Source organism: Heloderma suspectum, chromosome 3, assembly GCF_057233095.1.
Source record: "Heloderma suspectum isolate Gila_16-S chromosome 3, 16-S_ref, whole genome shotgun sequence".
NCBI classification, from domain to species: Eukaryota; Metazoa; Chordata; class Lepidosauria; order Squamata; family Helodermatidae; genus Heloderma; species Heloderma suspectum.
This window is the reverse complement of record NC_139460.1, coordinates 270,894,852-270,908,455: the sequence shown is the minus strand read 5'-3', so window position 1 is coordinate 270,908,455 and position 13,604 is coordinate 270,894,852. Positions and strand designations below refer to the sequence as shown.

General features: G+C 41.1%; 1 protein-coding gene across 3 annotated transcripts in view; it reads right to left on the bottom strand.

Annotated features, from left to right (window-relative positions):
* RYK (receptor like tyrosine kinase) overlaps positions 1 to 13,604 on the bottom strand; it is a 59,901-nt gene that overhangs the window by 22,463 nt on the left and 23,834 nt on the right. The window contains exons 7-10 of one of the 3 annotated variants that reach the window (XM_084846948.1): positions 11,729 to 11,829; positions 9,360 to 9,485; positions 6,663 to 6,749; positions 372 to 441 (exon numbers count right to left, since the gene is read on the bottom strand). In XM_084846948.1, coding sequence (XP_084703074.1) covers positions 372 to 441; positions 6,663 to 6,749; positions 9,360 to 9,485; positions 11,729 to 11,829 — 384 coding nt within the window. Of the gene's footprint in view, positions 1 to 371; positions 442 to 6,662; positions 6,750 to 9,359; positions 9,495 to 11,728; positions 11,830 to 13,604 lie in introns of all 3 variants that reach the window. The other 2 variants (XM_084846947.1, XM_084846949.1) reach the window with 2 other exon arrangements.

Genomic DNA, 13,604 nt, shown 5'->3' with positions numbered 1-13,604 from the left:
CCTAGAGTCCAAAGGTGAAAATTGCTTTATAGCTAGAGGTCTTTTGAAGATGGAGTTTTTGGCCCATTTCATAATCTAGAAGTTCCCAACCATCTCGGAATATCTTTTCATAGTTACATTACAAGGCATTTTCATCTGTTATTTGGGTGAAACACATGCAAAGAATACGTCCTTTCTCTTACGCCTCATGTGTGCTCCTTGGCAAACTGTGAACAAGGCATGCATGAATACTAAAGTTGAAAAATTGGAGTCGAGTTAACTGTTTTTGCAGAAGAACACAAAGCTGTCTGATTTTAATAAAGATTGTTGCCCACTCAAATCATATGTGAACAAATCAGAACAACTTCATCCTCATCCTCAAGAGCACTAACCTGTGATGAAGACCTCTGAGTTTACAGCTTTCTGTTAACATCATTGTCACTTGAACTTCTGAGGCCTGATCTAAAAAGCCAAACATTTGTTTAAGCAATTTTGCATGGGCACAAACAACTTTTAAAAATTGTGTGCACGTGCGCGCACACACACACAAATGAATACACTGAAAATCCCCAAATAAAGTATAACATAACATAGTATCACAAACAGCAAACCATTCACACACTAAAGGATTAAACATACTTGATGAACAGGTAAAGTATGAACTATTATGTACATATCCTGAACTTCTCATAAGTGTATTTTTTGGGTTGGATCTAGACTAAGTTAGTAGCATTCTAACTTAACTTTTATTTCAATGAGACCCAAGTTCAACTAGCATGGTCAAGATCCAACCCTTTATACGTGTTCCTTTTATTTGGACTACTGAAGGGAGTGACCTGTACACCTGCCAGTTATTTATAAAGTAGATAGGATAAACACTACCTAACAGAATAACCTGCCAAGTGATATTTGTCAGGCCCTGACATTCTTCAGACATCTGGTAAAAACATCACTATTCAAAGATGACTTCCAACTGAATTTTGGTTCTCTTGATTTTGTTTAATGCTATCCCAGGTTCCTCTGCTGCTCCCAGAAATGGTCTGTTGTTGGTTTATTATACTGGCTTTTTTTATTGTTGTTCTTCAGAAGGCTGGATATAATAACATTTAAAAAATATTGTATGATGTTTTTTGATCAGCCATCTCAAATTCCTTTTTTAGAAATAAGGCAGATATACATTTTTAAAATAAATAAAATATTACAACATTCTCAAAAGACTGTGCCTGCATAACTCATTTCATGGGTGCTTTTACATCAAAATTTTCTGGATCCTGAGTACACTCTATGATAAAGACACCTCACAGAATCCATGCTTTTGCTGTCTAAATGGCTGACAAATCAAACGCCAGATTGTCTATGGGAATATTTCATTCCCATGAGGGAAAATGGTGTTTGTGCAAGAATTGTGCCGTCTCACAACTTTTTCCAGAGACAGTTTCACCACATTTCTAATGGTGTGCAAAAGCACAAATCAGGAACACAGGGAAATTCCCAGACTGCTTCACACTAAGTGGCCAGCCTTTCCTAGGAAGCAGGATTTCTACTTTAGATATGCAAGGATTTGAGGTAATGAAGATGTCCTGCTGGATTGAAAAGTGTCAGATGTTAATTTTAGAGAACCACTATGTGGAGGAGAAATAGTAAAATTATACTGAAAAACTATTAAAGTATTCCATTCCAGTGATTAAGAAAGTTTCAATTAAAATCAAATTATCTGTAAGAGTCACACTGAAATAAGTCGGGCTTCAGGCCTGGGCATGGGACAGAAACGGCCTTGGTCGCCTTGGTAGATGATATGAGGAGGGCTCTGGATAGGGGTGAATGCTCCTTCCTTGTTCTCCTCGACCTCTCAGCGGCTTTCGATACCGTTGACCACGGTATCCTCCTGGACCGCCTGGAGGGGTTGGGCATTGGAGACACCGTATTGCGGTGGTTCCGGTCCTTCCTCTCCGGCAGGTACCAGAGGGTAGCACTGGGAGAGGAGGTTTCTGACCCGTGGCCACTTACTTGTGGGGTGCCACAGGGTTCCATCCTCTCCCCGATGCTATTTAACATCTATGTGAAGCCGCTGGGGGCTATCATCAGGAGGTTTGGGGTGCTGTGTCATCAATATGCGGATGACACGCAGCTCTCCCTCTCGTTTAAATCTTCACCAAGGTTGGCCGTAGAATCCCTGTCCAAACGTCTGGAGACGGTGAGTGGCTGGATGGGGAGGAATAGGCTGAAGCTGAACCCTGACAAGACCGAGGTACTTTTGGTGGGAGACAAGAGGAGGCTGGGGGATGTTGACCTGGTGTTGAATGGGGTACGGCTACCCTTGAAAGACCAGGTCCGCAGTCTGGGGGTCATTTTGGACTCCCAGCTGTCCATGGAGGCTCAGGTGTCAGCTGTGAGCCGGACAGCGCTGTATCAACTCCATCGGATACGGCGGCTGCGCCCCTACCTTCCCGACCATCTGCTCCCATCGGTAGTACATGCCCTGGTCTCCTCTCATTTAGACTACTGTAATGCGCTCTACGTGGGGTTACCCTTGAAGACGGTTCGGAAACTGCAGCTGGTACAGAACGCGGCGGCTCTCCTGATTAAAGGCAGCCGCCGGTGAGATCACATCACTCCAGTGCTGAAGGAGTTGCACTGGTTACCAGTTGTTTTCCGGGCCAAATTCAAGGTGTTCGTTTTGACCTTTAAAACCCTATATGGTTCCGGCCCAGCCTATCTTAAGGAGCGCCTCCAGCAGCACCAGACAGGCCGCTTAACAAGATCAGCCTCGGATGGCCTTCTGTCTGTCCCATCAGCCAGGACAGCTAGACTGGTGGGGATGAGGGAGAGGGCCTTTTCTGTGGTGGCCCCCACTCTGTGGAACTCCCTCCCTAGGGAACTCCGTCATGCCCCCTCTTTAATGAGCTTCCGTCGTGCATTAAAAACACTGTTGTTCAGGCAGGCGTTTGGGGTGGGTTAGGGTATTTTAGAAAATGTTTTTATTGTAGAATTTTATTGTTTTAAACTGTTTTTATTGTATGTTGTAGCTGAGTGGCTGGGTGACCAGCCAGATGGGCGATTAATAAATTTAATAATAATAATAATTTAAAAAAATAATTTAATAATAATTGAAATAAAAAGTCATAAAATGGGGCAAGACTAATAGAACAGATCTAAAATGATAAGCGAACACGTTTGCTACTTGTACGTTCCTTTCCCTGAGGCAACTGTTTTATAGCTGATCAATTATTATTTTATTGCTGTATTTTACTGTCAAATTTTAATGCTGATGTTCACCACTTCAATAATTTTGTTGGGGAATTATATATAAATTTGTGGAATAATAAATAAATCCTAGACATTATTTCACATTGAAATTTGGCTATATCTCATATAACCACTTCAAAAGGAGCAAGTTATAAATCACTAAAACACATCTATTTGATGGAATAATTAATAGACACAAATAATACTTTCAAGTGCACTGGTAATGTGAACATCTTAATTTCTTGCCCCGCATAAGAATTTAAGTGTTGTTGTATCCAGATTTGCTGGGATTAGGACTCAACTACCTGGATGCTTCTGTGGGGGGAAGGAGTAGGCAATATTCACTAATTCCCCCTTCCCCCTGCAGTTCCCTGAAAAGCTCTTTGGAGGTTTGGGGGACTCTCTGGAACAGCATGGGAGGTGGTACTGGGAGCTGCAAAGGAAAGGGGGAATCTGTGAATACTGTCTCCCCTGCTCCTCCATTAGCAACTTCTGCTGGATCAGAATCCTTTCCATTTGCGGAAAGGGAAGTCTGGATCTAAGCCTACATAACCAAGCTAGGGAATTAAAATATATACATACTTGCACCTGAACCTGATTTAAACAGAAGTTTAAACTTGTAGCAAATTATTCCACTATAAGCCTATTGTTTATGGTAAGTGTGTATAATTTACACACTTATAGCTATATAACGAGAAACCCAACTCTTTTCTGTGGCAGACCCAGAACACATTAGGATTTTTTTTAACATGGAACAATGTTCTGAGGTATCAGAGCTTTGGCACTCCTTAAAGATTTCAGATTGTTTTTTGTAGCACTAGCCCACTGGTTGGGGAAAAGCCAAAGATATAGATATTTTAACCTAGTACATTGCACTCTGAAGGCTACTTCCATGCGTATTCTATGAACCAATGTGGTTCCCAACGCAGGTGATTAGTACCAAAGTAGTCTGCTATTTACATTCTTTTGGATGTACCTATTCTTTAAACAAGAGACATTTCAAGCATGAATTGAACATTGAAGTGCTGACCTGCTTTAAACTGTACACGGAAATCCAAATCTTATCTTGTGAAACAGTTCCAGTATTTACATTGGGTTGGATTCAAAGTTTTTGCTCCATGAACGATGGGATCCCTTCCACAAGCAGAACTCTCCTTCCATTCATGGAGCGAAAACTTTGGATCCAACCTATTGTGTTTTCTTATCAATATTATTTCCTTGTTGTTTCTTAAGTCAACTCATACCTCCAAGCAAAACACATTATATAAGCGTAACCCATATTCAAAAGTTTAGCCTGCATAACTCAATTTGAAATTATTGCACAAAAATTCTGAGGAGTCTTAAATAAGGCATAAAAGATAATTACAATTAGTAAAATGACAGATAATTCAAAAGTTAAAGAATAAATATTTTATCCTTGTTATGATTCAAATTCATTTAGTATAACTTAAAATCCTTTTTAAAAGTTGCAGAGTAGCTGGTGAGAAGGAAAGGGGCAATAAGTGGTTTGCCATGGCTCCTTTTGGTCAGAGGCAGCCCAAGTCCTTCGAACAGACTAGAAGAGAGCTGTCAGGGATGAACATACTTAGCTGCCTTACACAGGGTCAGACCACTGGGCCATATAGCCAAGAACTATTATTATTATAATTGTTTATTATATTATAGAAGGTTATTATTAATAGAAGTACCTCTCCAAGAACTTTTGCCCCACTTTGCTACCCAAGATCTTTTAACTAGAGATGCCAGGAATTGAACTTGGAAACGTGCATGCAAAAACATGAGTTTGCCACTGAATCATGTCCTCTAAAGCTTCACAGTAAACATAAGAAGGTGCCTGACACTAACGGAGCCTCTCCCTAATTTTTTTTAAAATTTAATTTTGTAATTAAAAAAAAATTAAACTGGGAAGCCCATGTGGACTCCAGAGGCAGACTTAAAAAATACAAATGGTGGGCAGTGGAGCCCAGCACTTATTTTGAAGCATGTCCAGATGCCCAGAAAAAAAGAAAAAGGTAAGCTGAAGGTGATGGGGAGCATCCTGGAAGGCTGTGTGTGTGTGTGTGTGTGTGTGTGTGTGTGGCAGCATCTTGGAGGGGATGCAGGGAGTGAGTGGTGTGTATCCATCCTTGGGGTGGGGGACTGGTGTGTTAGCTGGCTTGTTTGCTTGCTTTGGTATGATGTGGTGTGCAAAACATGGCCCCTCCAGGAAATTCCTGACTTGTGTGGTGGATAACTTCCTCCTACAGAAAGTACAGGAAGAAAGTACAGGGCTCTCCCACACTGGGAGGCGTTCAAGACGAGGCTGGACAGCCATCTGTCAGGGATGCTCTGACTTGGATTCCTGCACTGAGCAGGGGGTTGGAATCAATGGCCTTGTAGGCCCCTTCCAACCCTACTATTCTATGATTCTATTATTCTATGTGTGCGCGTGTGCATGTTTCTTTCAGCAGTACCAGTTTGCCTTCTGTGAAATAGGTATTTTGTTGTGCTTTCTGGGGACAAATATGTGATTTAGGGGCTCATATTCCACCTCTGCCTTGCACTCAATTTCTTGGCCAAGTTACAGGGCTCTGAGCCCGATCAGTTTGCCTTTTGTGAAATGGGTGCTGAAGCAGAAAGCTGTGGGTTCAAAAGAATGGTTGCGTGTTTTAGAGTTCAGATCACACCTCTGCCTTGTACTTGGGTTCTTGTGCACTTTACTTTGCTTTTACCCTCACCAGTTTGCCTTTGGGAAATGGTTGTTTTGTGACTGATCATGCCTCCCATGGCAGCTATTTTGTGAATAATAGTGGCACTCCCTCAAAATTCCAAATATGCCCGCTGGACCCAAAAGCTTGGGGATCCCACAGGTCTGAGAGGCCTGTGCAAGCTTCAGGTTTAAAGGGACATGTGAATCCTGGCTATCAACTGATCAGCAAAATGGGCCATCCACTTCTAAGGCACTTGGGCTTGTAGTGTCCCTTTTTCTTAGAGCTCTGTGTTCCAAGCTAGACAGGAATTACCGACTGCCACTTCCACTTTTCACTTTCCATTCAGTCTTATGTCTTTCTGATGTCTCCTTTCCATGCTCATTTCAATCACCAGTGTTGAGAGCTGACCTCTTATTAGAATTTCGAGTAGGGCCCCTGATAGGAGCATTTCCCTAAGGCTCATTGGGAGTCGGCAATCTCACAAATTTTTAGTAACTTACTCACTCAGCCTCTTTCCACTTCTGGAGGTTTCCATATTTGGTTCCAAGGACTTACTTGAAATCCACACACCCAATTTAATGTACAGAAGCCAGAATTATGACATTTATTATGACATGAGCTTTTGGCCTTCTATGGTCTATGAACACATTTTGCTCCAAAGCTCATTTTTTTATACATCTAAGAACAAACCCAGAAGCGCTGACTATCACACAGTAAGGGTGAATAAAATTCATGCTGAAAACCTACCTTTTACTGTTTTGACAAACATTTGCTTTTCTTTACTAGGGTCTTTCTCTTCTATTAAAGTTCCATGGAAAATTCGACCAAACGTGCCTGAGAATAAGAGCAATGAAGAAAGCAAATGAGGTCAACACACTTTTAATAACTCAACGATGAAGAGAAATTCAGTGGGTTGCAGTGGACTCTCCTCTTGTGAACCTTCACATCCAAGGCTTCTTTGTTAAGATTTTCAATCCATCATGCTATAGCTGACACTTGAACTTCCATCTGACAATCTCTAATTTGGAGGGGTTCAAAGGGAGACTGCCAACACAAACTTTAGAAGTTGACTCAATTTTAGTGAAGTCCTCTTTTCCAAATATTAATTGGAATATTAGTCATCTTACCCATACATTCAGCTGCAATTTAGCTAATGACTCAGTGAAGACACAGATCAAACATTTCAAAAAAATATTTGTAAGACCAACCAAATGACTGGGAAAAACTGAAAATTAGGCACCATCTTCCTCCAGTTTAATTTCACTAAACCACTAACTTTGGGGAGCAATAACACACATGACCAAACTGAAGAGCTGCAAAATGTTGAGATAATTTGCATATTTCAATTTTGCAAGAATGTTCCCCAACAACCATGGCAAAAAAAATAATGATTATTTGAATTTTTAAATATTGCAAGTTTAAAAAAATACAGTCTGGATAGAATTAATATAAACATAATTCTACATGTACCACCTCTTTAAAATGAAATGACCCACTTATGAAACACACTGGCCCATCTTAGATATAATGAATGAGGCTCATCACGAACTGGTTTCACACACACGTTTCCTCCTCCCTTTGTACACGCTGATTCCCTCAACCACAGATTGTCATGATGTTTGAGTTGAGCAGACTACAGTTTATGCAAACCAGAAAGTGAACAAGTGAATCAGAGTGCTTAAGGCACAAAATGAACAGACAAAACATACTTCGGACATGATATCTGAACAAGGCAACTCAGTTAAAGGCTGCTTTTATATATAAAACTAACATCTTTTTGAGGTCAAGCATTAAAAATATGGTACAATACATATACTATATTGTTATTATGGTTATGATACTGGGAGCCAAGGGCTGGCAAGTCATCACAGGAAACAGCCCTAGGAAATGCCTTTTAGTATAACACTAGGAAGATATACAGAGGATATATTGGGGATATAGTGCTCAATTCTCAAATTATTACTGTTCTCTCTCTCTCTCTCTCTCTCTCTCAACAAAACAAGGTCATTTCCTTTTCAACTTATGGCAAGGAATCACTCTGCCCAATATCCTAACTACTATCCCTTGCTTCTCCAAAGTTCTGGATCCTCAGTTGTTGCTCAGACACAGTGACACATATTCAAAAATACATAGACCGCAATGAACAAAAGTTTGGGGTTTGGGTTGTTAACTGCTTAAACTGAATAAACTGAAGCTGAATCCTGGCAAGACGGAAGCCCTGTGGGTGAGTGGTTCCCGAGTCCGGGAGATAGGCTCATTGCCTGTTCTGGATGGGGTTGCAATCCCTCCGAAAGATCAGGTCCGTAGTCCGGGGGTACTCCTAGATCCATCATTGTTGCTGGAGGCCCAAGTGGTCACGGCAGCTCCGAGTGCCTTTTACCAGCTTCGGCTGGTTCGCCAGATACGGCCTTTCCTGGACAGGGATAGTTTGACCATGGTGGTACAGGCATTAGTAACCTCAAGACCGGATTAATGCAATGCGCTCTATGTGGGGCTGCCCTTAAGGCTGGTCCGGAAGCTGGAGTTAGTACAGAATGCAGCAGCTCAGCTGTTGTCGGGAGCTGCCCCTTTTCAGCATGTAACTCCTCTGCTGAGGGAACTGCACTGGCTGCCTATTCGCTACCGGGCCAGGTTTAAGGTACAAAGGTACAAACAACTTGGGACCAGGATACCTGAGAGAGCGCCTCCTTCCCTACCAACCTGCCCGGTCACTGAGGTCATCAGAGGGCATGTTCCTGGTGGTTCTGCATGGACCTATGGACCGGTTGGAGTCCACCAGGAGAAGAGCCTTCAGTGTGGTGGCCCCCTTCCTGTGGAATTCCCTGCCTTTAGAGGTCAGGCAGGCGCCAACATTGTGTTCTTTCCGGCACCTCCTGAAGACGTTGTTCTTTCAAGGGGCCTTCCTTGCATGACCAGCCGTGGGTTGTTGAATTCCACTTTGTTGGGATTTGTCTTTTTTAAAATGTTTTTAAAATGTTTTAACTTTTTTTAACTCTTTTAACCATTGTTTATTCTTATGTTGTTCACCGCTCCGAAATCTTCTGATGAAGAGCAGTATATAAATATTGTAAACAAACAAACAAACAAACTGCTTAATGTTTCTGGGGCAAGGGCAAGATTGTGGCAAGGCAAAGTAGTTATGCAATGTAGGAGAAGTGAAACAAAAATCAATCAACGTTGAAAACAAGTATACCCTCTTAGATATTATAAATTAATGTATGTTAGTGGTTAGATTAATCCAATTAGTATGCATAATTGTTTAGGAAATACATAAAAGAGAAACTAAAATCAATTTCTTAAATCACATTTTTTGTGATTTAAATCATCCATCGCACTTACAGCTCACCAGTCGTTTGACATACCTTTGAAGAATTCAGAGAAGATATGAAGATGGAAAGCATACTGGGTGCATATTAAAACATATGAGGAACTATTTACTAATACCTTCTTGAAGAACATCTTTTAGACTTATCCTCTCTCTGGAGATTGCTATGTCCTTCACTTTAGCCTTTGCCTCCATCAGGGTTACACTTTTAAGGTCATTCTTCTCTATCCGTAACGTAGGATAACCTGAGGAGCCAGCAGACCCAAACAATACCAATATAAGTATCAAATGTAAAGGCTCTCAAATCTCAAGACAAATTAAATTCAGTCATTTTCTAGAGATGAAAATATGCTGCAATTTAGGGGGAGTAGGAGGAACCCATGCCTGGACAGCACCTAACAAGTATTTAAAGTTTTGCCATAGGATGCACGACAGAATGAATAATTATCTGTAGGCTAGTTACTGAATACTATACACACCTTACAAGATCTTAACAGACAAGAAAGCAGACACATTGCCCTCTTCTGGGCTTCAGAAGACATTGCCATATGCAAAATTACTCCTTTGTTTATGAACATAAAAAAGTGACACAACTGTTCCCCTGTAGCACCACCCAACCCCACTATAGCAGTAACTATAGCACCGCTATATGTTGTGCCCAGCCCCTTCAATGGCTCACTGGATGCCATCTAAGCCAGGTCTAGGCAATCCATCCCTAATCTAGCAGAAGTCTGTAATAACAATTTCAGGACGCAGTTTTCCCTGGTAACAATTTCATAGCTCTGCCACCTGTGCTGGGGGGTATGCACAGGACAATACAATTTTAGTTGTCTGAATGCAAGCCACTATCTGTGCCACCTCAACTAATTCAGATGAACAGAACCAGAGTGACCGGACACAAAAAGGCAAGGTGGAATAGAAGCCTGATTTACGTGGCTCTGCTTTGAGAATGGCCAGAGGCTTAATTTCAATCTAGACTAACATTTCCCCATCAATATGAATTTAAGTCTACAGATAAAAATGGTATCTGAGCACCTTATTATTAGCATAAGCAGCAATGAACAATACTTTGGAACTGTTTGCAACAATGTCCTAAATTTCAGAATGAATCTGTGACAGACCTCCACTGTTTTGCCAGCATCCTCCAGCCAGCCCAACACATCTGGAGGGCACCAAGTTGGAAAAGACTGGTATAGGGGACTTCTTCTTCTTCTTATTATTATTATTATTGCATTTATATCCCGCCTTTTTTCCTCTTGCAAGGAACCCAAGGCGGCTTACATTATCCTCCTCCTCCTCTCCATTTTATCCTCACAACAACAACCCTGTGAGGTAGGTTGGACTGAGAGTGTGTGACTGGCCCACAGTCACCCAGTGAGCTTCCATGGCCAAGTGGGGACTAGAACCCAGATCTCCCAGCTCCCAGTCCAACACTCTTGCCACTATACCACACTGGCTTGTGTGGAATGTGGTGCCAAGGGCTGCTGAAGAAAGGGGAGCACAGGAAATTTTCCTTCTATGGATTCTTAAGTTAACTGATCTTAGGATAAATTTATCTTAGGAAAGTCTGATTTTGGATGATTCCCCATCTCCCAGAAGCCTCATGCACTCCATCCCACATTGTTCAGGAGGGCTCCCTGACCTTTGGAGAGACATTTCAGGGAACACACGCGGCTGCATGGGGAGAAGAGGCACGGAACTTTCCTCTCATTATTTAAGTTAACTTCTCTTAGGATTCAAGTCAACAGATTCAACTAATTTTAGAAGTGTTGTGAATATGACTAATGATGCATTCTAGTCCTTAGATCTACTAAGCCTCACAAAGGGTACGGTAGGCCTTTCAGTGGCCTTTCGCAGCAAAGAAGAACACATAGCAACCTCTCTTTGAAGGCTATCTCCTTCTCTTATACATTGATTGCTTTGCCAGTCTGAAAAGAAGTGCAATTTCAGACCTCTAAATGAAGCAGACACTCTGGGCAGAGCTATGTGTTCTCTGCAAATGTATATTCCCATCTCTGCATTTGCCTTTTAAAGGGGGGGGGGAGACACTTGCAGAAGAGAACTGATAGGGGTGTTAAACCCCTCCTACAAATTCCCCTCCATAAATCCACATGTGCATCCAGGGCATTTCTGATAATTTTCCCCCAGCCATCTCCAAAACTGAAGCCAGCCTGGCTAAGAACAAAGAATAATGAAACATTATTGGGGGGCGGAGGCAGGATTTTCCAGGGGAAGGGCTAAGGAGTCTCTCCTGCCAATTCTCTATTGCAAACGTCCTTTCCTGTCTCCACACTATGTTCTCAAGGTTGGAAATCCCATGTCTCATATAATGCGCAGTTCTGCTCTCTAGCTGCCCAGAGAAACAAAGATGTGAAATCTTTTCACAGTCTTACCTGCTAGTAATCATCAATTTGATTTTTCAGAACTGTCACTTTGATTAACAGCACACACACCACTCCCCAAACCATGTAACTAGATTAACACTTACTAGTAATTGGTGTTGCATTGTTAGGTGTGTCAGCCCTTAAGTACTGTGTTGTTTGAGTTGAAGGCTGGGATAAGCCTTGAGAACTACTGCTGTCGCTAATGCTGTTATAGAAAAACAAACAAACAGTGTGATTGTTTCTGGAACTGCTTTGCATTTCCTCTCCAAAGTTCAACCTTTTCACTTTTGTTGAGGGTATGGGCACTACTTCAACTGTGATGCTGGAAACCACTGTTGGTACCACTACAGTTAAAAGTGGCAAAAGTAAAAACATTCAAGTCTGTAGATTGAGTTTCTATGTATTTGTTTTTTTGCTTTTCAAAATGGAGAAGACATGTAAAGGCAAATGTGTTGCGCCAAGGGCTTTTCAGGAGCTTGGCTGGTGATATGCAGAACAGAAGACCTGAGTATTTTTGTTGGCCACCAATACAGAAAGGGGTTAGACTGTGTATATGGAGCATTTAGGTTTGTCAAGTATTCAGAAGTGGAAATGGTATTTAAAAGTACTTTTAAGATCGCGTCCTCTCATTATATAGCTTGCTTAAACATTCTGGGTAGAGTAGTAATCTTGACTGAATTATGCTTATGAAACTGAAGGCCAGTTCAAAACATCATAATTCCTACAAAAACTACTAATGTAAAGGGAAAAGCTGAAAGCCATATGTATATTACTGTGTATAAAAACTGCATGTATCTCTTCTTTACTCTTGGGCACATATCCATATTTGAACACCACAGTAACTACAGCTTCCCAGCACAAATACACACAGTGAATCAGATGTGTTGTGTGACTGCCACAACAAAAACCAATATGTTCTTTGTACACTTTTCCCTAATGGAACTGCTTTCTGTGTAGGACATTTCCAACATCTGATATTGTCTTGAAGTTATCCATATAATAGACCAACTACCAAACTATGTCAATATGAAATGTGAGCAATATTATCTAGCACACAAATGAATTACCACTAAAGACTTCAGCAGCATTTCAACTCTAGGAAGAGAGAGAAGTCTCTCCATAGGACATTTAAGCTTTCTGAAGGTTAACAGGCACTATTTCAAGACGGGAAAAGACCACTGAAAACCAACATGTACATATTGTGCTAAATTCAGAGGATTTGTAACCAAATCCCATGCAGTTGGGGAGAAAAATTATCTCTCAACTTCTACCTCATGTATTTTAAAAAGCAGCAACAACCTTGAACCTGTTAATATGAAGTACTACCTAATGTTTAACAAAGAGCAGTTAATTCTTAGGGTCACATGCAAGAGAAAGTTTGTATGTCAAGAACAAACTTTCTCTCATTCAGTTATAATCACTTAGAAATCCCTGAATTGCTTCAGGAAACATATGATCTCACACAAAAGAACTGGCCAGGATTATATCTAAATGCTACCAGAAGGCACCTCAAAACAGGTATGGCTTATAACTTACCTAAAGGCATTTAAGATTAACTGTGGGAATCAAAATTAAAGGGAATTGGATTATTAAAGTTCAGAAATGGCAGTAAGAACTTTAATTTCAGTACAAAGTGGCAGGTGCAAATGATCAATGGAGAATTCTTCAAACTAACATCCTTTGTCGGTTGAGTGAATGGAACACAGTATAGAAGCAATTTAGCTTTGAAAAGAACCACACATTTTAAATAATAGTTTTAGGTATCAATTGGTGATACCAGAAGATGTTCCTTTTTACTATTCATCCCTTGCTCAAAGTTAACTCCACCTTCATGCCAACTGTTAGGGCTATGCAGGCTTCTAGAGAAATAAGAAATGGCGAGGTTAAGAAAATATTAATAGAAAGGGACAGTGTGCATAGGGTGGGGCATGGGGGAAAAGAGATATCAAGAACTATCAGCATTAGCCAATGTTCTTTAGT